Source organism: Ursus maritimus, unplaced genomic scaffold (genome assembly GCF_017311325.1).
Source record: "Ursus maritimus isolate PB19 unplaced genomic scaffold, ASM1731132v1 scaffold_4, whole genome shotgun sequence".
Taxonomy (NCBI): Eukaryota; Metazoa; Chordata; class Mammalia; order Carnivora; family Ursidae; genus Ursus; species Ursus maritimus.
This window is the reverse complement of record NW_024426552.1, coordinates 67,773,393-67,797,441: the sequence shown is the minus strand read 5'-3', so window position 1 is coordinate 67,797,441 and position 24,049 is coordinate 67,773,393. Positions and strand designations below refer to the sequence as shown.

General features: G+C 36.5%; 1 protein-coding gene across 1 annotated transcript in view; it reads left to right on the top strand.

Moving 5' to 3' along the window:
* Positions 1-24,049, top strand: part of OSBPL11 (oxysterol binding protein like 11) — a 95,125-nt gene that overhangs the window by 39,831 nt on the left and 31,245 nt on the right. The window contains exons 3-8 of the mRNA XM_040621357.1: positions 4,880-5,055; positions 5,912-5,991; positions 7,804-7,980; positions 10,808-11,009; positions 14,458-14,603; positions 20,968-21,108. Of these exons, the coding sequence (XP_040477291.1) occupies positions 4,880-5,055; positions 5,912-5,991; positions 7,804-7,980; positions 10,808-11,009; positions 14,458-14,603; positions 20,968-21,108 (922 nt within the window). The remainder of the gene's footprint in view (positions 1-4,879; positions 5,056-5,911; positions 5,992-7,803; positions 7,981-10,807; positions 11,010-14,457; positions 14,604-20,967; positions 21,109-24,049) is intronic.

The following is a 24,049-nucleotide window of genomic DNA, read 5'->3' as shown; positions in this document are numbered from 1 at the left end:
GAGTCTTTTCATGTTGTATTTTTCACTTCAAGTTTTTGAATTTTTTTTTTTTTAAAGATTTTATTTATTTATTCGACAGAGATAGAGACAGCCAGCGAGAGAGGGAACACAAGCAGGGGGAGTGGGAGAGGAAGAAGCAGGCTCATAGCAGAAGAGCCTGATGTGGGGCTCGATCCCATAACGCCGGGATCACGCCCTGAGCCGAAGGCAGACGCTCAACCGCTGTGCCACCCAGGCGCCCCTTGAAATTTTTTGAAGGCTTATATATTCAAATGTTATACAGAATATTAATTTTTTAAAGATTTTATTTATTTTAGAGAAAGAGAGTGTGAGCAGGAGGAGGGGCAAAGGGAGAGGGAGAAAAAATCTCAAGCAGACTCCCCACTAAGGGCAGAGCCTGTCACAGGGCTTGACCTCATGACTCTGAGATCATGACCTGAGCTGAAACCAAGAGTTGGACACTTAACCGACTGAGCCACCCAGGGGCGCCCAGAATATTCATTTTTAAAAGTTTTATGTCCCTCTGGTTTTAACACTATTCTTTGCTCTCTGTCTTAAAAGGGAGATAGTCTAGCTTTCTCCCCCAATATCCAACAACTGTCATTCATATAATATTGAATAATACTGAGAAACTCTCAGAAGGGGAAAGAGTAAGAAAGCTCCAAAACATACACAAACATAAAATTTAGTATAGTTGCAAGATGGCATTTTAGGTGAGTGGCAACTTGAGACCATAAGAAGAAGTGGCAGGTGTTTATCATTACATGAGGGAGCACACCAAAAAGATCCGTTGGCGGTGGTTGCCTAGAGTTAGAAGATCCAAGCAAACATTCTAGGGTAGGGAGGGGCACTGCCTCTCCTGACATAATCCCTCAAGCTGTGTAAGAGATGAGTTTATAGCAGCACCAGAAAGTTCTGGTAAACTCATCCCTGTTTGCTACTGTGAGAACACAGAACCTTTTACCAATTTACCCCATCAGAGAGAGGTCTCACCTTGTCAGTGTGCTGTAAGCCCACTTTATTATTAGTTTGTTGAAGATTTTATTTATTTGAGAGAGAGAGAAAACACAGGCATGTGAGTTGGGGGAGGTGCAGAGGGAGAGGATCTTAAGCCAACTTTGGGGAGCGCGAAGCCTGACATGGGGCTGGATCCCACCACTCTGAGAACATGACCCAAGCTGAAACCAAGAGTTGGACACTTAACTGACTGAGTCAGCCAGGTGCCCCAGCTGTAGCCCTGCTTAAATAAAAAAACTTCCATTTTTATTTTATGTCAGCTGGGCTAGAGGTCCTGTGGCACAGCAGAGATATACTGGGTCCTCAGCATGAGACATGTAGATTGAATGATCAAAGGTGAACAGAAAGGTTAAGACCAGGTTTAAGGACCCTAGGCTTCGTTGCTCAGTTGCTTTGGCTGCCTAGCCATTCTTGTCCACGTGCTGCAGGTGTAGCTTAAGTGACAAAAGCACTGCACCTGTGGCAGATACTCAAGACCATTTCCCTGCAGTCCATTTCTGTTTTGACTAAGGGCAGCTTGTAGCAGCCTGGAGAAATCCGCCATGGACTCTATAAATAACTGATTTTTCTGGAATGTGGTACGCTAGGAAAGTACAGAACAGCAAAACTCTCTCCTGAACCCACTTCCTGCCGCTTTAACTTCTCATTCCTGAAGGTGAGATTGCTTCCCATTTGGCTCAGAAGTCTGTAGACACATAGCATTAAAGTCCTGGCATGGCCAGAACAAGGCACACAGTTGCCTTTCCTCCCAAAAATCTTCCCAAGTTTATTTTTGTCATTATAAGAGACTTCCAAGTCAAAATATTTTTAGATTAAAGTTGCATTTTGATGATATTGCACAGTAAGTTGTGGGTTATTTCAAAGATTAGTCATTTCCCAAAATTGACAGTCTTTGTTATTTTGAAATTGCAAAAAAACCCCGCAATTATTTGCCAATTTTAACAGCATTTTCTTTTAACAACTTAGGTGAATTTTCTGCATGTGAAGGCTCATGATGAATCTTGTTTCCCTGTTATATTTAACTTTTGTTTCTACATTTTCTTTGTTTATTGGCTAGGCCAGCTTGCTCAAAATGCTTCCATCAAGAGTCTACTACCCTTCTGGGCAAAATCGCTTTGTTACGTTTCCTCATTATGTGGATTGTCTACCTCCAAACTATACATCTTATAAAATTTCTCTCCATAAAAGGCATAAAGGAAGAACATTTGGATTAATCCACATATAATGAAAGATGCCCAGAATGCTCTCTTATTGAAGTGGGCCCATAGTATCATCTTGATATTAAAAAGATGATCAATTATTGGCTAATTTTTTTTAGTGAGGTATCATTGACATATTATATTAGTTTCAGGTGTACAACATAAAACAGATTTGATATCTGTACATATTATGAAATGATCACAATTAAGTCTAGCTAACATCTGTCATCATACATAGTTACAAAAATTTTTTTCTTGTGATGAGAACTTTTAAGATCTACTCTCTTAGCAACTTTCAAATACACAATACGGTGTTAACTATAGACACCATGCTGTTAAGTTATTGGTTATTTCTATGATTTCACCAATCCCTCCTCACCATTATTTTCTGTGTATTTAGGTGAGTGCCTCCAATATTGTAAATATGTGGTACTGCTTTTGGGATAAGAAATAGTGTTCACGGCAATTTGAGATTTCCAAACATACGGTTTTCTAAATTTTCTTTCACTACTTTTAGAGAAGAGACCATTTTTCTTTGTCTGTTTGAAATGAATTGTACTTACCATTTAGAATTGTGGAAAGAGATTTCTTTCCTTCCTTCCATTTTTGTTCGTTCTTTTTGTTAACAGCTTTATTGAAATATAATGCACAATCCATACAATTTGCCCACTGAGTGTACAACTCAGTGGTTTTCAGTATATTGATGAGGTTGCTTTCTTACTAACCCACCCCTTCTGTTTATTTTTCTGTTTATTTGATGAATTTTTTGTAGTAGATTCATTTCTTAGTCCATTAGGGCAGCTATAACAAAATACTACAGACTGGGTGGCCTATAAACATTTCCCACAGTTCTGGAGGTTGGAAGTTCAAGATCATGGTGCCAGCATTGTTAGGTAAGGGCTCTCTTCCTATCATAGACTTCTTGTGTGAGAACGTGGCAGAAAAAGAGTCAAGGAAGAGCTCTTGGGTCCCTCATGAGGGTTCTGCCTTCATGACCTAAACACCTCCCCCGAAGCCCTGTCTCTTCATACTGTTATCGTAGGGGATAGGATTTCAACATAATGAATTTGCAGGGCACACGTTCGGACCATAGCAGATTCATATGTGCATTTTGTGTTTTATGCTTATGTTTTAGAAATTGAAGATGATGTCAGCGACTATCTTGTGTTAATTCAAATAATCTCTTCAAATATTTTGGAAAATAAAGATAACCCTATTAAAAATGGGCAAAATGCTATGAGCAGTTCACTAAATAGAACTATAGGTGGTCAATAAACACATGAAAAAGTGTATAACTCTTCTAGTAATTAATGAAATGAAAGTTTAAAAGCTCTCAAAAATGCTAATTTTTAAAATTAAAATATGGGGATATAATTTTAGAATCAGAAGCATGCTAAAAGATGAACAAGAAAAACAATAGTTCTTTGCTTTCCCATCTCCCTTTTCAGGCAGCCACTTCCAAATTTTGCTTGCTTCTCAAGCAGTGTTTCTTTCCTTGAAGAGAAGGCTGATTTCATTTCTCTCAGTTTGATATGATATGGTTGCCTGTTGTTTAAGACAATACCTTCTAGGACCTTGAACTCGATCTTACAGTCTAGTGTTCTAGAACTCATTAACATATAGAATACCAAACTGCTCCGAACCCAAACATTAATTTTTTTAAATTGAAACTTTTTAGATATTTTTTAAAAATAACTATTGAATTACTTAAATTGGAATCTGAATAAAGTAATTAATCTGGAACCAAATCATAACATCAAATTCTTTTCCAAAGTGTATCAGTATTTCATCATTTCGTTTCAAGTTCCTTATGTTTCTCCATCTCCAGTTGCAGCTTTTACATTTTTAAACAGGATAAGTAATCTTTAGTTGTGACCTACTTAATGATACATTCACAAAATCTTTCTACCCTGACATTGTTCTCATTGTATATTTCACTGATTAAATCTTGAATCAGATTTATTTCTTACCCAGCATTTAGTTATTCTCAGAGTTCATGTTTTAATTTGTTTCCAGTAAATTTTAAATAAAAATTCTTACTACCATTTGTCTTTGGGCAATTTACCTTCCCTGTTAATGAATTCTGGAGAGAAATCTTCCTCTGAAAGGATACTCTTTGTTTCCTTTTTGCATTATCTGGTATGCCTCTTCCCTTAATATTAAGTGCCTCTCCTTCAGCTGAAGGTTTTTTTTTCCCCCTCAACATTTGCTGCGACATGGACGGCACTGGAGGCGATAATGCTAAGTGAAATAAGTCAAATCAGCTGAAGGTTTTATGTCATTTATTAAATTCATTCAGTTTTTCAGTTAGCTTTATTGCTAGGAAATTCGGCCTCGTGTTTCCAAGTACTTCTTGAACAGCTTTTGAATTTTATTTGTTTGTTTATTAGAGAGGGAGAGGAAGGTAGGTGGTGGCAGAGGGAGGGGGCAGGTGGTTAATGGCAGAGGGGGGAGAAAGAGAGGATCTCACCACTCTGAGATCATGACCTGATCCAAAATCAAAATTCAGACGCTTAAGTGACTGAGCAACCCAGGCACCCCTTGAGTTTTATTTTTTTAATAGCAAAAACTCCAAAATGTGGTGATTGAAATGTAGTTTGCTTTAGTTTGACTAGGGGGAATGTTTAAAAATTATGACTTTTTCTTTTTTTTAATTATTACAGGTTTTTTGTTTTAAACAATGAAGCTGGGTTATTGGAGTACTTTGTGAATGAACAGTCTAGAAATCAGAAACCCAGAGGTACTTTGCAGCTTGCCGGAGCTGTAATATCACCTAGTGATGAGGACTCACACACCTTCACTGTAAATGCTGCCAGTGGGGAACAGTATAAACTCAGAGGTACGATCGAGATACGGGAATTGATAGTGTGATTTTCTTCTTCCCTTGAGAATTTGATGTACTTCCCTGCTTTCATTTGAGTTTTGGAAACACAAACTACTGTCATCGATGATGTAGATATGATAGTCAGAATCTTAGAATTGCTTGTGAATTTATGAAATCTGTTTTAATAAATAACCTTTCTCAAGTGGCACAGTGAAGAAGTGTATTTACAATTGGCCCCTGTAAAATATTTGTGTAGACAAACCCTGACTACTGAAAAATCTAAAAACATAGCTAGATTCTTTAAATGGTATTTTCTATGTCTGCCATGAATTTGTTTTTTACCCCTTTTCTTGATTTGGTTTACATGCCCTCTTTGAAGTTTCTAGTAACTAATACACATAGGTGGGATTTATTAAAATGTTCATATTCATTTAAAAAGTATACCTTTTGTATAGGTTAATTTAATTTGTGTTTTTTGTTTAATTAATGCACATGAAGTATAATGCTAACCCTAACTGGTTCTGCAAGAGACCTGAAAATATTGAGTACACATTAAATGCTTAATAAAGGTTATTTCTTGAAGTAAGAGCATATTTTTTGAGAAACTTAAGACATGTCAAGTCTTATATTCCTGCCTAGCTGCATGTAATTTATCCTCTTTCTGAAATATCCATATCCAGCTACTATGTTACTTAACAGAATTGATGCTTGGGCCTTTTTCCTCCCTCCCTCCAGTACGGGACATTTGCTCTAGGGAGAATAGGACCAATCCCTGGTTTTCAATTATCTATCTGTTCTTCATGCTGTAGACAGTTAGTTGTATTCCATAAATAAATATAAAAGTGAATAACTGTTAGGTTCTTTTTATCAGCCACAGATGCTAAAGAGCGACAACATTGGGTTAGCAGACTTCAGATATGTACACAGCATCACACTGAAGCTATTGGCAAGGTATGTGGACTCAGGATATTAGCACATAAAAAGGGGGAAAGAATGTTTTATTGTATTTTTTTATATTTTTAAATTGCAAGACTATTCATATACTCTAAAATTTACCCTTTTAAAGTGTGCTATTTCGTTGGTTTCATATATACACAAGATTGTGCAACCATCACAACTCTCTAGTTCCAGAACACTTTCATCACCCTCCAAAACACCCGTATCCATGAGCAGTCACTTGCATTGTCCCCTTTCCAGGCCCCTGGCAAACACTAATCCATTTTCTGTTTCTGTGGGTTTGTCCATTCTGGGCCTTTTATATAAATAAAATCATACAGTACGTGGTTTTTTGTGTCTGGCTTTTTACACTTCACGTAATTTTTTTCAGAGGTAGAAGCAAATATTATTAAATGTCCAGTTTTATTTATTCTTTAATCTTTTATGTATGCACAGTACTTTCAGGGTTCATTCATGTCATTTTGTCTCATTTTATTCCTTTTTATGGCCAAATAATATTTCACCATACAGATACATTACATGTTGTTTATCCATTCATCAGTTGGTGGACATTTGGGTTGTTTCCATTTTGTAGCTATTATGAATACCGTTTGTGTCTGGGTTTTTGTGTGAACACATGATTTCACTGAGGTGTATATTTAGGAATGGAATTACTGAGTCATATGATGTTTCTCTGTTTAACTTTTTGAGGAGCTACCAAACTGTCTTCTAGAGTGACTGACCATTTCACATTCCCACCAGCAGTGTATGAGGGTTTCAGTTTTTCTGCATCCTCACCAATACCTGTTACTGCCCTTTAAAAAAAAAAAAAAAATTGTAATAGGCATCCTGGAATATGTGAAGTGGTTTTGATTTCATTTCCCTAATGACTGATAATGTTGATGATCTTTCCATATGCTTATTGATCGTTTGTGTATCTTCTTTGGAATTTTTTTTTATTTTTTAAGGTGGAGAGGATGGTCTCAGTACTTGAAATCTGAGGTTTAGAGACACCTAAAAACTAATACCTGGGCAGCATAGTTGAAGAATTCCATATGTAGGTATACCTAGGTGATAGCTTGACTTTAAAAAAAATTTTTTTTCCTAGTGCTTTTTCCCCATAAGTAAATTTTAAGAAGTTTTTTGTGATTTAGGCCTACTGCCCAGTCTTCAGGAAGTTCATCACAAAAGCTTTACTCCTACTGCAAGATTATAGTCGTTGGCAGTGATCAGAAAGTATTAGTTTGGGGGCGCCTGGGTGGCACAGCGGTTAGGCGTCTGCCTTCGGCTCAGGGCGTGGTCCCGGCGTTGCGGGATCGAGCCCCACATCAGGCTCTTCTGCTGTGAGCCTGCTTCTTCCTCTCCCACTCCCCCTTGTGTTCCCTCTCTCGCTTGCTGTCTCTGTCTCTGTCGAATAAATAAATAAAATCTTTAAAAAAAAAAAAAAAAAAAAAGAAAGTATTAGTTTGTTCTAAAGGTACTTGCATGTTAGATTAGAAAATGTATTATATTGAATATTTTTGCTTCAGTCATGGTATTTAGAAATCTGAAATTAGAAATTTCTTGTTCTAATATTAGTAAAATGTGAAAAAATATTCTTGACAGCACAAACCTGTAATCAATTTTCTCAATAAATTACGACTTTACTGTTGGATGTATCAAATGTTTAAACTTTGAGAATCTTAATTTTAGCATTTTTCAAAAATGTTGTCAAGTCTGAGGTTAATTTAATTTTTAAATCTGTTCATGTGTAAGGCTAAAGTGTATATATAATAGGTGAGCGTTAACCAGAATTCTGGAAAATGAATGATTTTCTTTGTCTAATAGAATAATCCACCTCTGAAATCACGAAGCTTCTCACTTGCATCTAGTGGTAATTCTCCTATCTCCCAGAGGAGACCAAGTCAAAATGCCATTTCTTTTTTTAATGTTGGACATTCCAAACTACAATCAGTGAACAAAAGAGCTCATTTACCTCCAGACCATCTTGTGGAAGTCAGAGAAGTAAGTATGAATTGAAGTCAAATTAAAATGCCAAAATGATCTAACTTGCTTGTTTTTTTCACACACAAAACATTGAAATCCTGTTTGTGTCTTCTGGGGCCTTCAAATGTTTTCTGTCTACTATGCTGAGATAATTTGAAGTCATAAAGATTCCATGGTTTTGTGTGATGTCCTAAGTTTCTTTTCTGTGGTGTCCTAAGTTTCCTAGGTACACTCTCATTTTTCAGTCTATATCTTTCACTTCTCAAGTAAAAGTACAGACTCCTTTGATGTAACATTTATGATCAAAACATATGTTATGATGTAACATTAAGCCTACTGGGAAGACCAAAAGGCCAAACAAGTGATTAAAAAAAAAAAAAAGATTTGTATAGACAATTTCAAACATACACAAAAACAGAATAGTTAAATCCTTGATGTTGCCTTATCTCACCATTTCCCTGGTTTTTTTTTTTTTTTTTTTCAAACTGAGTACCAAATAATTGTAGTTAGTAAGGGATCTAGTTGTTAGGTTCTAAATATTCCTGAGTTAAATTTGGTAGAGCTAATAGATAATCTCTGTAGTGAGTGGCCTCACACAAGTGTGTGATTAGAAAGTAGAGGAATATTTTAATTGCCTTTTAAGATAATTGTGGTTATTCTTCTTTGGTACTTATGAAAACTTAATAGTAGCAATTTTGTAAGTGTTAGATGCAGTGCGGAATCTAATATATATCCATGGACTTTCCATATGCCGTTACATGAAAATCTATTGGTCTGTCTTGGCACTTGGAGTGTATCTTTAATCTGTGCATGATTTTGTAACACCATGCATCAGTCATTTGGAAAATATGATCTCACAGAGTTAGGCAAGTCTTGCAGACGTTGACCTACTTTATCATGCAGTGTCAGAAATTCCCAGTCATTAGCGTCCTCACCAATCTCATCAGAAAAGGCTTTCGGTACTTCAGTTGTCAAGCTTACATGGTAACAGATAAAGGTTTCCCAAAATTCTTCTCATTTTAAAGCTCAGATTTTATAATTGGCAATAAATACTGTTGGCTTTTTTTGAAGTGATAGGGTTGTTTTTTTTAATTTTGGGGATGTCTACCACATACCTCCAAGTCTGAATATCTATAGTTTCTAACAGTCATTCTGTAAAGGAAAAACACTCCTAATAGGTTTCTCTTCTTTTCTACTATAACACTCTACAGTTCTGTACTCTGGTCACCAACTGTTGGGGTTTTCCCACCACCAAGCAATTCTCTAATTCTCTGTGGACACCAGCTGTGTGTCCTACAGTTTAACTCAGTTTCGACACTATCTACCTGAGGTAGTGTCAGATCCCACAAGACTGTCCTCACTTTAGACATCACTTGCAAGTTCACATTCTCACCTGTGCCTCTGACCAACCTGCTCTAAAGAACTCAGGAACAGACAGATATAAGAGATGCATAGGGCCAGATATGGGGGGAAAGGCGTGGGGCTTCCACGCCTTTTCTGGTTGTACCGCCCTCCCAGTACCTCCAAGTGTTCACCAACCAGAAGCTCTCTGAACCTCCTCTTTTGGGATTTTTATGGAGGATTCTGTAGGTAGGCATGATTGAATGATTGCCTGTTGGTGATTAATTCATCGTCCAGCCTGTGCTCCCTCCTCTCTAGAGGTTGGCAGGTGCAGCTGAACACATTATACATATCTGTTGGTTACATATCTACATAATTGTTTGATCATAGATTATAAATTATTTAACTCTGTATATTTAACTCCAATAAATACTGCCTAACTATTGGCAAGAGTGTTCGTACTGTTCATAAGTTTGGATTATTAGACGTTAGTCCTACCATTTGTATACAAAATATCTTACACACACAAAGCACATACGTATATGCATGTATAAATATGTACATATAGGTATCTTCATATCCACTCTTTTAATTCAGAAACCTTTTTTTCTAATAAGGGTGAATGTTTAATCTATTGCTATGACATACGTTTTCAGGGGCTATTTCATGTACGACACTTGATTTGTTTGGTAGGATATTTACATCTCTCTCTTACTAGCCCTCTGATGAACTGTATTAAAAATCATCTGGAACAGTGTCTCTGAAAGCTAAAAGAATCTCTGTTACAGAGGTTCTGTGTGAATTAAAAAAGTGTCTAAAAGATAGGCAATCTGAGAACCTTCTGCTCACAATTGAGTAATTAAGCATAATAAATTCAATTTTCATTTAAAAATATTGGGTTGCTTATCAAGCATTGTTATTCTGTTGGCTCTCTTAGGAAAAGTGAACAGAGCACTTGATCAAAGCAGAGTGTATTAAACTCTTTTAACGTGAAAAGTTTATATCCAGTACGTGCTGTACAATCAGGCTAATGGTACCAGAAAGTTAGAGAAAAGGAAGCAGGAGAACCATCATGTTCTCAATGTAAGTTCAAATTGAGCCTGACTAGAGGTGCTCAGATGAAAGAGGTTAAGAGCCCAGACTGGGAACTAATGAAATATTTAATGCTGCTATTGAAGAAGATCCAGAATGTTCTTTTAATGACTTGTACGAATGTATACTATTAATAAAAGGTTTGTCAAGGCTTTTGAGCTTTGTTGCTTCTAAAGAAAAAGTGCAGCTGCCAAAGATTACCATCTTTTACACAATTGACACAATTTACACAATTACACACTGTTAAATAGTGCTCATTAATTCAGAATAGCCAAACATAAAGTAGATTTCTAAGCCTAATATATCCTAAAAATGGCTCAGAAGCTGAGTATGGTAATTAAAATGGAAACTGTGTGTATACATGATATATAGAACTCATGAGTGGGACACACGGAACTGTTGTTTTCTTTAGATGATGTCTCATGCTGAAGGACAACAGAGAGACTTAATTAGGCGAATTGAATGCCTTCCTGCTTCTGGCCATCTTAGTTCCTTGGACCAGGATCTCTTAATGCTCAAAGCTACTTCCATGGCAACTATGAACTGCTTAAACGACTGCTTTCATATTCTCCAGTTGCAGCATGCATCGCATCAGAAGGGCTCATTGTCTTCAGGTAAGTTATAGATGAAGAGTAGGATTTAACATTAAGTGCCAAAACATGGAAAGATTGCATTTGTTGTAATTCTAACTCCTAAAAAATCTTAAGAAGAAAAAGAAAAACAATGAGCCTCTTGATTTTTTTTAATTATCACATTAATGTTAAAGAAAGTCTTATCGTGTCCTTTTTAGAATCTAAAATGATTTTAGGGCTAATGTTTAATATAATTGAATATCTCTTTGGAGACCTCAACTCCATATGTCGAAAACTGAACTCAAAACGTACATCTCGTTTGTTTGTGCTAAAATTGGTGGCATCGTTATTCATCCAGTCGACCTTAATAGAGATATCGGGACCATTTCTTAACTTTTGGTTTAGTCCACTGTTCATTATATCCATACTGACCCAGAGATATTAAAGTCTGTCAGTCACTTTTCAGTTTGAAAAATAAGGTGTACATTTAGTATTTGAGAGTACTTATTTGTTGAAATTAATCTCCTGGGGAAAATAATGTTACTGCATGTGAGGACAAAAAATGAGTTTTTCTATTTAATGAGATGAATAAACTCATGTTCTTCTTTATTGAGATATAATAGACATATAATATGTAAGTTTAAGGTGTACAGCATGTTGATTTGATACATATACACGTTGCGACATGATTACCAAAGCTAATGCCTCAATCATATCACACAATTCTCACTTTTTTGTGGTGAGAAACCAAGAATTGGACGCTCAGTGGACTGAGCCATCCAGGCACCCCTACCGTAGTCAGATCTGAGGTGATACAATATAGTTTCCATCCTCATGGATGCCTACTTAAGTCAATATTTCAAGCTAATAAGCTATGTTTAATGTCAGTTGTAGGTATAGACTAGTAAGCCATGTATGTTTCCCATAGGGAACTCATAGTCCAGTTGGGAACGAACATGTAAATACTTAACTGTAATACGGGAAGTGTTGTTTACAATGGGAACAAAATGGTTTGGGCGAATATATGAATGGACCAATGCTTCTGACAGAAAACGGTCTGGGAAAGGCCTGGAAAAGCTATAAAAACCAATTAGCTTAGGGTCAGAGAGCGAGGAGAGGGTGTTCAGAAGAGATGGACTGGCTTAAGTTGTGAGTTGTGAATATGGACTGGGGCCTTGGGGGAATTGTAAGTAATATATAAATTTTTTCCTGTTTAGAAAGCAGCACACATACCTGGGGCGCCTGGGTGGCTCAGTCGTTAAGCGTCTGCCTTCGGCTCAGGGCGTGATCCCAGGGTTCTGGGATCGAGCCCCACATCAGGTTCCCTGCTCTGCTGGGAACCTGCTTCTTCCTCTCCCACTCCCCCTGCCTGTGTTCCCTCTCTCACTGGCTGTCTCTCTCTGTCAAATGAATAAATAAAATCTTTAAAAAAAAGGAACTATTACACAATTGAAAAAAAGAAAGAAATCATGCATTATCCTACCAACCAGAAATTGCCACTGTTAATAGTAGTACATACCCCACCAAGTTTTCTTTCCTCCTTAGTTTTTGTTTGTTTTACCCATTGTTATTAGAAAATATATGTTTTTATCTTATACTTTTAATGTAAGAATATTTTCCAGTTTATGTTATGCTTTTGGTAAACACTGTTTTTGTTGGCTGCACTATATTCCTTTGAAGGGATAGTTCTTTGGTTTACTTAACTGTTCTCCTGTGTTGAACATTGGATGAGTTATCTTGAGCTGTGAAATTTGGTTTAATTCTAGTGTTTATAATAATAATGTCAGGAAAATGATAATTTGTTTTCAGTTGATGCTACTTAATTTTTACAAAACACATCAGCTAGCACAGTGCTAGATACTAGATGCTTAATACTTGATAATTAAATGTATATAATTTTTTAATTCTTAGAAATTTCTTTTGTGTAGTTTAATACACAACTGTTTTTAAATGATTGCTTCATGATGAGTGAAGCACGTACAATATAAATTTGCATTTTTTAGTTAAAAAATGAAAGAGACTGTAAACTTTATAGAAGTGTTTAAAGTAAAAGTTGCTCTCTCTCATTACTATGTTTTGGAGCATGGATTTGTGGATATTTGGTGGAGTTGATTAACCAGTATTGGTATTCCTTACATAAGCAGTCATTTTCCAAATTAGATCTATAGAAATGTATTCTTCAGTCACTTGAGAATAAAAATAGAACTGTGGAAAGAAAAACTGAATTACCTTTTCACTCAAATTTTGAGATGACACAAGAAATGAGAGCTAAATTTAAATTAGTGTTTAGTCCCATTAGGTCTTAATGTATGTTGTCCAAGGGATCATTATTTAGAGGAGTCTTGAGACCAAATGATTGGTTTGATAAAGAGTATTGTGGTTTCCAATCAATTGAGCAATCTCTTAAAATGGATCTCTTATATTTAGTGTTTGTGTGCATTTTATTTTTAGAAGTAAAGACATCTAGATATTGATAGTAAGAAGAAACATTTTAAGGTAGGAGCAAAACGTTTTCATTTCTTTGGACTTTAGAAACTGGCCTCTTGAACTTACCCAGGTTATTCCCTGAGAGACTGGCCTGAGTGGCAAGGCAGGATGCTCTGGTAGCCTGGTAGGTACTTAGTAATTTATTCCTGCACTGAAGTCTGGCATTTCATTATAGACCGAGTAAATTCCCTACTCTTTGTAACTTCTGCTGTAGTAGTCTAACATCTCTAATTGTAGCACTCTAATAATCAAGCTTCTGTGAAACCTAGATCAGCCTCTGAAATCAAATGGAACGTTTTCCATTATTGATTAGGCATAGAATCCACTTTGTTAAACTAGTTGAGGGTAATAAGAGACATTTGAGTCATTAACTGAGAAGATGACAGGTCTCTAAATGTGACTGTCTTTCATTGGGTCAGCTATTATTTATTCAGTAGAAAAGCCTTTCAGTTTAAAAGTATATGGACCTTCTTTATAGGATTAAAAAACAAGAGGAATGGACATGTATTTGCAATACTTATATTAGATCGAGGTGGTTATCTTGAATGGTTAGAAAATTGCTACTGAGAGTAACGTTCAGTCCCAAAACGAAGAAAATTCTTCTGTTTCAAAATCCCAGGCTCCTCCTGTAATTGTGACTCCCTAATTGCATATTTTTTGATCATTAGGGAGAGGGACAGTGTTTTTTACAAAAAGGGTAGCAAGTCAGCTATTCAGGGCAGGAATACATTATGCTGTACAGATTTCCCAGAAGTTCAGTCCCATTCAGGGTGAATTCTTTTAAAAGGTGTCTCATTTCAAGTTGTAAGTTGCTCTGTTGTAAAATACCCAATCATGGTGCTTATGCTAATGAGCTACAAGTGGCTGTTTGCAGAGTCTCTTAGCAGGTTGAATTGCTTTTAGTCTTGTGGGCTCAAAACAAAATTGTTTAATAAAATCCACATCTGCTGAACTTTCCAGATTATGAGCAAGTTTCAGCGAAAGTTTTCTCTTACTTCATCAGGAACGACAATCGAGTGGTTAGAACCAAAGATACCTTTATCAAACCACTATAAAAATGGAGCTGACCAGCCTTTTGCCACTGAGCAAAGTAAACCAGTGGTGGTCCCAGAAGAGCAGTGTGTTGAAGAATCTGGACCATTAGCAAGGGTAAGGTAATGTGAAAATATGGTTTTGATGTAAAAACTAGGAATCACTGGAAAGGTTAAGTTCTCTTTCCATTGTCAGAGCGTGCAAGTCATCCTAACACCACCAGTGCAACATTCTTGAGACTCTAGACATTGTATTTCTAACTTAAACAGCACTGGCTTTAGAAGAGATCTGTTGTATAATACCAGTACTCGTTGTGTTTTTCAGGTTAAATTATGTGCCTTTTTTAGTTTGGGCTCACTTTCACTTGATAAAACTGTATTTAAAAGTTGCAATTTGCATATTTTTATTTTTCTAGAGAATAAGTTATCTAATATAAGATTATTTGCATAATATTTCTCTCCTACATTTCTTCTTAAATCTTAATTTAACATTATTAGATGCTTACTATTTAATTTACAAGTTTAAAAACTTCCTACTTAGTCTTTTTTGTTGTAAGCACTTTTTCAAAGCAGTTTTTTTAAGTGTTACTCAAAATAGCATAGTCTCAGGGTTTTATAATATTTTTGTAAGTATTATCTATTCCACATTTCTCAGAAGCTAAAGAATGTCTTATTCTAGTCATAGTTCCACCACTGTAAAAAATCATATTGATCTTTTGCCTTTTGTGTTATTTTTTTATGGTCATTATAATTACATAGTTTTATTTTAAGCTCTTTTTACTTGATACTTCTAAGCATTTTGCCTGGCTTATATAATTATAATTTTAAATGTTGAAGTAAGCTATTAAATATCTAGGCCCTTTGTTATTTTTTTTTATTATAAATAACACTATGTCATCTGATGTTTTTTCCCTCCTCTTAATTTGGATTATTTCTTTAGGTTATAGTCCCAAGTGGAATTATTGAGTCAAGAGTAATGCACAGCTTATGGTTATTTATATATTAATAAATTACTTTTTAAAAGAAGTACATGGGGTGCCTGGGTGACTCAGTCAGTGGAGCGTCTGACTCTTGATTTTGTCTCAGGGTCATGAGACTGAGCCCCCAGCTGGGCTCTGTGCTCAGCAGGGAGTCTACTTGAGATTCTCTCTCTCCCTCTCCACCCCTCCCCCCCACCAAATAAATAAATAAATCTTTAAAAAAAAAAGAAGTGGTAGTACATGACTCAGAGGCTTCCAAAACTGGCCAAGACCTTGGCTTAACGAGGCAGGTGATGGCATTAGTGTGGACAGGAGAGAAGAAAAACAGTATGAAATAATTTTTTTTCCTTCAACTTTTTGACCAGATCATTTCTAGAGTCAAGTAGTTAGTATTTATTCAGCTATTCTAGTGTATGACAAATCCAGTGTTAGGAATTAGAGGAGACACAAAAAAATCAAAGACATAATTCTTTCACTGAAGAGACTTAATAATCTGCTTGGAGTCACAATTACATATACACTGAAACAATGAGAGGATAACATGAAGCAGCATTTTTTTTTCTGTCTTAATCGATACAGTTTAGACTGTTGGGATATGGGCATTGAGAGAAATAAAGAGAGGTGTATTGAGGGGCGCCTGGGTGGCACAGCGGTTAAACGTCTGCCTTCGGCTCAGGGCATGATCCCGGCGTTGTGGGATCGAGTCCCACATCAGGCTCTTCCGCTATGAGCCTGCTTCTTCCTCTCCCACTCCCCCTGCTTGTGTTCCCTCTCTCGCTGGCTGTCTCTCGGTCAAATAAACAAATAAAATCTTTAAAAAAAAAAAAAAAAGAGGTGTATTGAGTAGAGTGGATGAGGAATGCTTTGGAGAGAGGCTGGAATTGGAATCAGGCTTTGAAAGAAGACAGGATCTGAAGAGGAGAGGAGTAGTAGGATAATCTCAAGATGGAGGAATAACAGGAGCCCGGGATACAAGGCAAATGTGCTTATCGTGGTGAAAGCTTATCTGATGGTTTTAAACCCAGGTTCTGTCATTTCCTGACATGTGGACCAATAATTAGCCAGTTCATTTCGATTTTCTCATCTGTAAAGCAGGGATAATAATATCTTACAAGATTGTTATGAACATAAAATGAATATAGCAGAGCACTTGGTTTATGGAAAATGATCACAGGATGATTGAATTTTATAAATCCAGATGACCATTCATGCTGCATTCTCTGGAGAGTGATAATCCCTGGAGCCACTGCTCCATAAAATACAATGTAAATTGTGCCTCCAAGGAACATAAAAATCATACAGAAGAATTTAGTCTTAATGTAATAGATGAGAAAATCATGAGCATAGGGTGGTTAAGAAGATTGATATATGATACGACCTAGAATTAAAGTGTCGATAGAAGGCTATGGAGGTAGAAATGAAGACAAATGAATAGGTAATGTGCATTTCAAATGAAAATCAGGTGGACTTGTGATTGACTGGTTGTAGGGTTAGATGAAAGATAACTCCCAAGTTTGTGAACCTGAATGACTAGGTACAATCGTGCCATTCACAAAGTTAGGAAGACTCGGAAGAAAGAGCCTTTTGAGAGAAAAAATTTGGTATGGTTTATGAACATGTTGAATTTTTAATGATTGTATTTTTAAGTAATCTCTCTACCCAGTGTTGGGCTCAAACTCAACAACCCCAAGATCAAGAGTCGTATGCTGTACCAGCCAGGAGCCCCTGAACATGATGAATTTTATGTGAGAGGAGGATATATGATTGTAAACATATGAAAAGCAATTAGAAATAATGAAACCAAAGCTTTGGAGAGAGAGCAGGACTAGAGACATAATTTGCAAGTGAAAATTACAAACTGTAAATCATATACTCTAACATCTTCACTCTTCTCAATGAGAATACAAAGCATGTTGGGGGTTAGAGAGGCATAAGTTAAAGGTGGGACACAGAGATGGGGAGGAGAAAATTGCTATATTTCCAGATTTATTTATTTATTTATTTATTTATTTATTTATTTATTTTATTTGAGAGAGAGAAAGCATGAGAGGGGGCAGGGTCAGAGGGAGATGCAGATTACCCGCAGAGCAGGGAGCCCAACGTGGGACTTGATCCTGGGACTCCTGGGATCATGACCTGAGCCGAAGGCAGACGCTTATACCGGATGAGCCACCCAGGCGCTCTACAAATCTTTTGAAATAGTGAGTAGACCAGATATATCACCTAGTCTAAGTAGAAAGAAATAAGCGCACAGATACTATTTTTAATTGCAAAGACACTAGACTACTCAAGCACATCAGAATAGACCTGAATTTTCTAAAAATTTCACACATGCCGCCTTGAAATATGAGTGTTAATGCAAGCTGGAGACAGACATACAGTGGGGGAGATTTTGCTGCCAGGTGATGGAAAAAGTAAACCCTAGTAAGGCTAGAATGAAGCCCACAGTTCCTTTGTGCCCAAGTCAGAAATCAGAAGGACAAAAATGGGGTTAGTATGAGTTTGGTGGAATATTGGGGTTCCCTTTTGCCATGCAGTGTCCAAATACTGTGAATTCTTAGAAACCCAATAGCCCTGGCCACCGTCTGCTAACCATTCTGGATTTATAGGACAGTTAGACATTTGCGCACATTCATTTGAACTTTGGTAATGCTTTAAACCTTAAGCTTTTCTTTACGAAATGGATGATGACCTTTAAGAAGAGACATTTTGAAAAGAAAGGAAAGCTTCCAAATTCTTGAATTCACACCAAGATTTAGAATCAGTAATTAATTAATACAATTCCTCTTTTTTCTGTTCCAATAAACAATATGACCGTTTTTCTAAAAACAGCAAGAACTATACTCTTTTAAATATTTTTTCTGCTAATGTTTTATTTCTTTAATATTATTTTCATTAGAGGAAGTTCCAAAGTACAAAGTAAACTTTGTATTATGTAGTAATGTTAAGGTTATATTTGTATTACTAATCTGTGTCCTAGGTTCTGACTCCAAATGTAATGGTATCTCTTCAGAGGGTTGGAGAACATTATTTAATCAAGACCTAATAGGGGTTTTCTCGACATTTCTCAAATGAGTAATTATATTTGGTATCCATATGTAGAGAGGAGGATGATCAACTTTTCCCCCATTGTATAGTGAATAAAGATTCACAAGTATACTTAAACTTTATTAGACAATATTGTACAACTGATTTAGAGTAGGCGACGCCTGGGTGGCGCAGTCGTTAAGCGTCTGCCTTCGGCTCAGGGCGTGATCCCGGCGTTATGGGATTGAGCCCCACATCAGGCTCCTCCGCTAGGAGCCTGCTTCTTCCTCTCACACTCCCCCTGCTGTGTTCCCTCTCTCACTGGCTGTCTCTCTGTCAAATAAATAAATAAAATCTTAAAAAAAAAGAAAAGAAAAGAAAAGAAAGCCTTTGGGATCTCTCCTTAAGGTTGTAAAAGCAGAAGTAGTTCTGATACATACAAACAATAGTTGTCTGTGTGGTCTTAACATGAGGAAATGAATAGACCATTAATTAAATTATCAGAATTTGAGCATAGTAGGTTTGCTTGGTAAAAGGGAAGAGGAAAAAGGAGAAAAAGACAAAAGAATGACCAGAAACCCATTATTCTTTAATTCTGTTGCTGTGTTTTCTATTTTGTTCTTAATAATTTTTAATATTTGAGAACATTATATTCTTGATTTTATGCCTGATTAGGATTGTTTTTTGCCTAGCTACAGTGAACAGATGGGCTTCTCACTTGATAGGATTTAATTGTATGAAGAGAAAATCAGAGGCAGAGACATTATCAAAATCATTTCCTTTTTAAAATCCTCATAACTTAGTGCTCGCTTCAGCAGCATATATACTAAAATCCTTATAACTTAAAGTCTATTGTAATACCAAAGCTCTCTTGTACAAAAAGAGGTACCACTGACAGACCTGGGACCCCACCCCCGCCCTACATACACATGAGAAGTGAACGTAAAGATTCTACAGAATCTTGGAATTTGAAACTTATTTGAAATTGGTTAAGTAGGATTAAGAATTAAATTTCTTTTAACCAGTTATCTGGAACTAAGACGCTGTTGAAGGTAAACATTTTCAGGTTTTCAGGAGAAAATGATTGATCAAAGAACTGTGCAGAGAACCTTTTTGTGTCAGTAATACAACATGAGCAACTATAGGGTTTCGATATCTGCACCTAGAATTCTCTTCAACCCTGCAGTTTCTTCCTGACATCTCCAAGAATGAATGAATATCAAAATATAGATTATAGTAGTAAGACTTGACATGTACAGTCACTTTAAAATTGTACTTGTATAGTTTTAGCTTTATTTATTTATTTTTTTAAGATTTTATTTATTTGGGGGCACCTGGGTGGCACAGTCGTTAAGTGTCTGCCTTCGGCTCAGGGCGTGATCTGCGATCGAGCCCCACATCAGGCTCCTCCGCAGGGAGCCTGCTTCTTTCTCTCCCACTCCCCCTGCTTGTGTTCCCTCTCTCGCTGGCTGTCTCTGTCACATAAATAAATAAAATCTTAAAAAAAAAAAGATTTTATTTATTTGTTTGTCAGAGAGAGGGAGCACATGCACAAGCAGGGAGAGTGGGAGGCAGAGGGAGAAGCAGGCTCCCTGCTGAGTAAGGAGCCTGATGTGGGGCTCTATCCCATGTCCCTGGGATCATGACCTGAACTGAAGGCAGATGCTTAACTGACTGAGCCACCCAGACGTCCCTAGTTTTAGCTTTAAAAAAGGGCAAATATTGGGGTGCCTGGGTGACTTAATTGGTTAAGTGGCTGCTTTCGGCAGGTCACTATCCCAGGGTCCTGGGATTGAGCCCCACATCGGGCTCCCTGCTCAGCCGGAGTCTGCTTGTTTCTCTCCCTCGGCCCCTCCCCCTGTTCATGCTCACTCTCTCTGTCTCAAATAAATAAATACAATCTTTAAAAAAAATGGGGCAAATATTTTATTCTCAAAGCATCTTCAACTTAAATTATAGGTGTTGGTGGTGGCTCCAAACAGGTGGCCAATCCTGCAAAGCCTGAGATTCAGATAAGACATTTTTCACTTTTTTTGAAAAATCCCATGTTTACAAAATATATGTATTTTATATATTATTTTTATGTCAAAACCTCAATATGTTCAATGTAAATGATAATGGACTCATATGATGGAAATCTATTTCGTGGCCAAGTGATGGAAGGCATATTTTTAGAAAGATTTTTGTTCATTCCCAGATTCATTTAGGCCCAATATAAATGTGTTCAAGTCTGCTGTTCATGCTTTTCTTCTTCTTTTTTTTTTAACGTGGCTCTGAAGTCTGTCCTTTAATTAGCAATGAAGTCTGTCCTATCTGTTTGCAAAGCTTGCTGTTTAATCCAATCTCTATATTGAAAAGAAAGAAAACACAAGAATCTTCTTGCACAAAGAAACAGTGACAGAAAAGAGACTTTCATTCTTAATGGATCTTAATAAGCAATTATAACGCTAGGTTTTTGCTTTGTTTGACTTCAAGGAACCTGAAGAAATCAATGCAGATGATGAGGTAGAGGATACATGTGACAACAAGGAGGATGACCTGGGAGCTGTGGAAGAGCAGCGTAGTGTCATCCTGCATCTCTTGTCACAGCTGAAGCTGGGCATGGATTTAACGAGAGTAAGTACCAGGATAACTGGCTATAGAGATCAGTAGGTCACTAGGACGACCAGTAATTGTTTATGTTGTTAGGGCTTTTTATTCTTTATGAATTGGTTTCTTAATCTGTTATTTTTTTTCAAGATTTTATGTTTTATGTAATGTCTCTACCCTGCATGGGGGCTCGAACTTAGAGTCCCAAGATCCATGGACTGAGCCAGCCAGGTACCCCTGGTTTCTTAGTCTCTTGATCAGCATTTCTTATTTCATAAAAAATGTGACAATTATCTTGTGCAGCAGGAAATCACATGGCAAGTAAACACCTGGAATCTAGTTTCTGTACAAATAAAAGAGGTCCATTGGTATACAGAACTGGAGAATCTAAAGAAAAGGGTATAATCCCAGAAAACCATGAAAAACTTTGACACTTCTACTTTACTCTTACTTGCTATGTTGGGTAGTACATTTTGTATGTTATCTATAACAAAGGTCAGCAAACATTTTCTGTAAAGAGCCAGATAATAAATATTTTTGGCTATGTAGACACAGGTCTCTGTTGAAAACTCAGCTCTGCCTTTATAGTATGAAAGCAGCCATAGATATTATGTTGGACTAGGCATGGCTGTGTTCCAACAAAATATTATTTATAAAAACAGGCCAGATTTTCCCCAAAGGCCATACTTTGCGGTCCCCTGGTCTGTAGTCTTGCTTACTTTAAAAGTGTGGTCTGAATTAACTAGATGTGGGAGTTCTTTTACAATGGACACATATTATCAAATCACTTTAAATATCTTACAGTTTTATTTATCAATTATACCTGAGTAAAACTGGAAAAAAAAAAATTGTTGTCTGAAGACTAGTAGCATCACCATTGCTGGAGAACATGTTAGAAATTCTGACTCTCAGCCCCCAACCCCAAACTTAGAGGACCAGATCTATATTTTAATAAGATCCCCATGTGTTCTTATATATGTTAAAGTTTGAGAAACACTAATCTACAATTTTTAATTTTAGGCCAGTCTTCCATTTCCAGTTTATCTAATTAGCGTGTCTTCATTTATTTTAGCAATCAATCTATGATGTTAATTTGAAAAGGAAATTAGGTCAAATATTACTACTGTGGGACTATGTACTTAGAATTACTACTGACACTACTTTGCATTAGTATGGAATTTCAGAACTGACATCAGGATATATATTTCAAATTAAGGACTTTGATGTCAGTGAAGATAGTGAAAGTGTAGATTAAAAGTGACAAGTAAGATGTAACTTAAATAGAAAGCATTTTGCCTTTCATCTTTACTTTGAAGCATCTCAAAATCAAAACACATTTCTTTCTTTACTTGCAGTGATTACAGAGGAGTTTTAAAGAAAATGGATTGAATTAAAAGCCTACTAAGAAACATTTTATTTTTTTTATTTTTTTTATGTTTTTAAGATTTTATTTATTTATTCGACAGAGATAGAGACAGCCAGCGAGAGAGGGAACACAAGCAGGGGGAGTGGGAGAGGAAGAAGCAGGTTCATAGTGGAGGAGCCTGATGTGGGGCTCGATCCCAGAACGCCGGGATCACGCCCTGAGCCGAAGGCAGACGCTTAACCGCTGTGCCACCCAGGCGCCCAGAAACAGACATTTTAGAAATTACTAAAGAAACCCATTAATCTTTCCTCTTTCATCTAACCTTAACATTTCAACTGGGTGTCATTTCTATTCTAGAAATATTTTCATAGTAGTGGTTCAGAAAAAACTATTAGCTATAAAATCAGTTAAAATGAATAATGATATGAAAGGTTTGGTTATTCTGGTGTTTGCTGTCCCTAGTAGATTTAGGTTTGTAAGTCATAAAAATAATATAGGGGTTTATGAGGCATAAGAACATTTGAAAAGAATGTGCTGTGATAGTAATCCAGATGGTAAAGTTTTCTCTAGGCATGATAACTACATATAATACAGCTTCCCCACATTTGTTCCTTGTTAATTAAAGATATAAATACATACATAGTATTTATGTATAAAATCATTAACATTAACCAACGATGAATTATGAACATTAGCATAACATTGAAAAGAATGGTACTTTTTGAGTAACATTTAAAAATCTGGTGACTGAACTGCAGTCACATCTACCTTCTTTCCTAACAAAACACTGATACAACAAATACTTGTTGAGCGCCTCTTATATTCCAGACACTGTGCTGGGTACTGGAACTACAGCAGCAAGAAAGGTAACCACCTCCCAGCCTGCATGTTGTGAATAAGTAATAACTGTTCATTTCGTTCCTTTTTAAATAATATTGTGGATTCAGTATAATTATACAGTTCACAGAAAATTTGGGAAAATAAAGGAAAAAATCTCCTATGATTTCATTACCCTAACAACACAACACTCAGTTTTGAGAATTTTTTCTAGTCTTTCTTCACATAATGTAGTTTATTTCCAATTTTGTTACATTTCCTTTTTTCAGTTAATATTCTTTCTTTCTGAAATGTATTATACACAGTCTTCTGTGTGTATAAACAGTTTAAAGAGCAATGGTAACACGTGTACCCACATATCAGGTCATGCAACACTGCCAGAAGGATGCTCTCTGAGGGCCCCTCCTGGTTGTAGTCCCCTGCTGTTTCCTGAAAATAACCCCTTACTTGACTTTCATGTTTATCATCTCCCTACATTTTTTTAAATAGTTTTACCACCTGTATATGTACCCCATAACAATGTTATTTAATTCAGGAAAAAGTGAATAGCCAGCACAAGTTCAGCTGTATAAGGAAAGGGCTCTGTTGCCATTCATAGAAGAAGCCTCCTAGGAGAAGATCAGCTAATCAGAGTCCCTGGATTCAGCATAATTATTGAGAAAGTTTAGAAGAGCCCTTTCTGAAGAAATGAGAAGGCAAAATTTTGAGTGAGTCTTGTGAACTATATGGCTCACAAAGTTAGAGCATTTGGTGTGACCCAGATAC